The following is a 398-nucleotide window of genomic DNA, read 5'->3' on the forward strand; positions in this document are numbered from 1 at the left end:
TCATTGGACAGGATGGCAAGAGGGCTCTTACTATTTTAAGTCTTTTTTTTTTCTTGTCTTTACTGGGGGTATATTGTTGAATTCATGTAAGTTAAATGCATTTTGTTCTTTTAGTTGCTTTTGTTATTTTGCATTAATAATACATTTTGAAGTCTAGAAAGTATTTGCATCTAAAAATAAAGATATTATTGCATTTGTTCTGCTTAGTATAATACCTCAATGGTGTTGTATTTAATATAGTAATGGCTGGCGGTTCTACCCAAATCAGTTGAGGAAAAATATCCAGTTCGTTCCTCAAAACGAATCATCTTTGCTTTGTCTAGTTTTCGTCCAACTTCAATGACCAACTGTTCTCGATGCTTTCTTAAAGTTGGGTCAATCTACAGAAAAGAACACAA

The 398-nt window shown here is 32.4% G+C and overlaps 1 protein-coding gene across 1 annotated transcript in view; it reads right to left on the reverse strand.

Moving 5' to 3' along the window:
• Positions 1–398, reverse strand: part of ASCC3 (activating signal cointegrator 1 complex subunit 3) — a 283,174-nt gene that overhangs the window by 173,052 nt on the left and 109,724 nt on the right. Inside the window, exon 11 of the mRNA XM_012661845.1 lies at positions 260–380. Within this exon, the coding sequence (XP_012517299.1) occupies positions 260–380 (121 nt within the window). The remainder of the gene's footprint in view (positions 1–259; positions 381–398) is intronic.

This window comes from Propithecus coquereli, unplaced genomic scaffold (assembly GCF_000956105.1).
Source record: "Propithecus coquereli isolate 6110/MARCELLA unplaced genomic scaffold, Pcoq_1.0 Scaffold74, whole genome shotgun sequence".
In the NCBI taxonomy this organism is placed as follows: domain Eukaryota; kingdom Metazoa; phylum Chordata; class Mammalia; order Primates; family Indriidae; genus Propithecus; species Propithecus coquereli.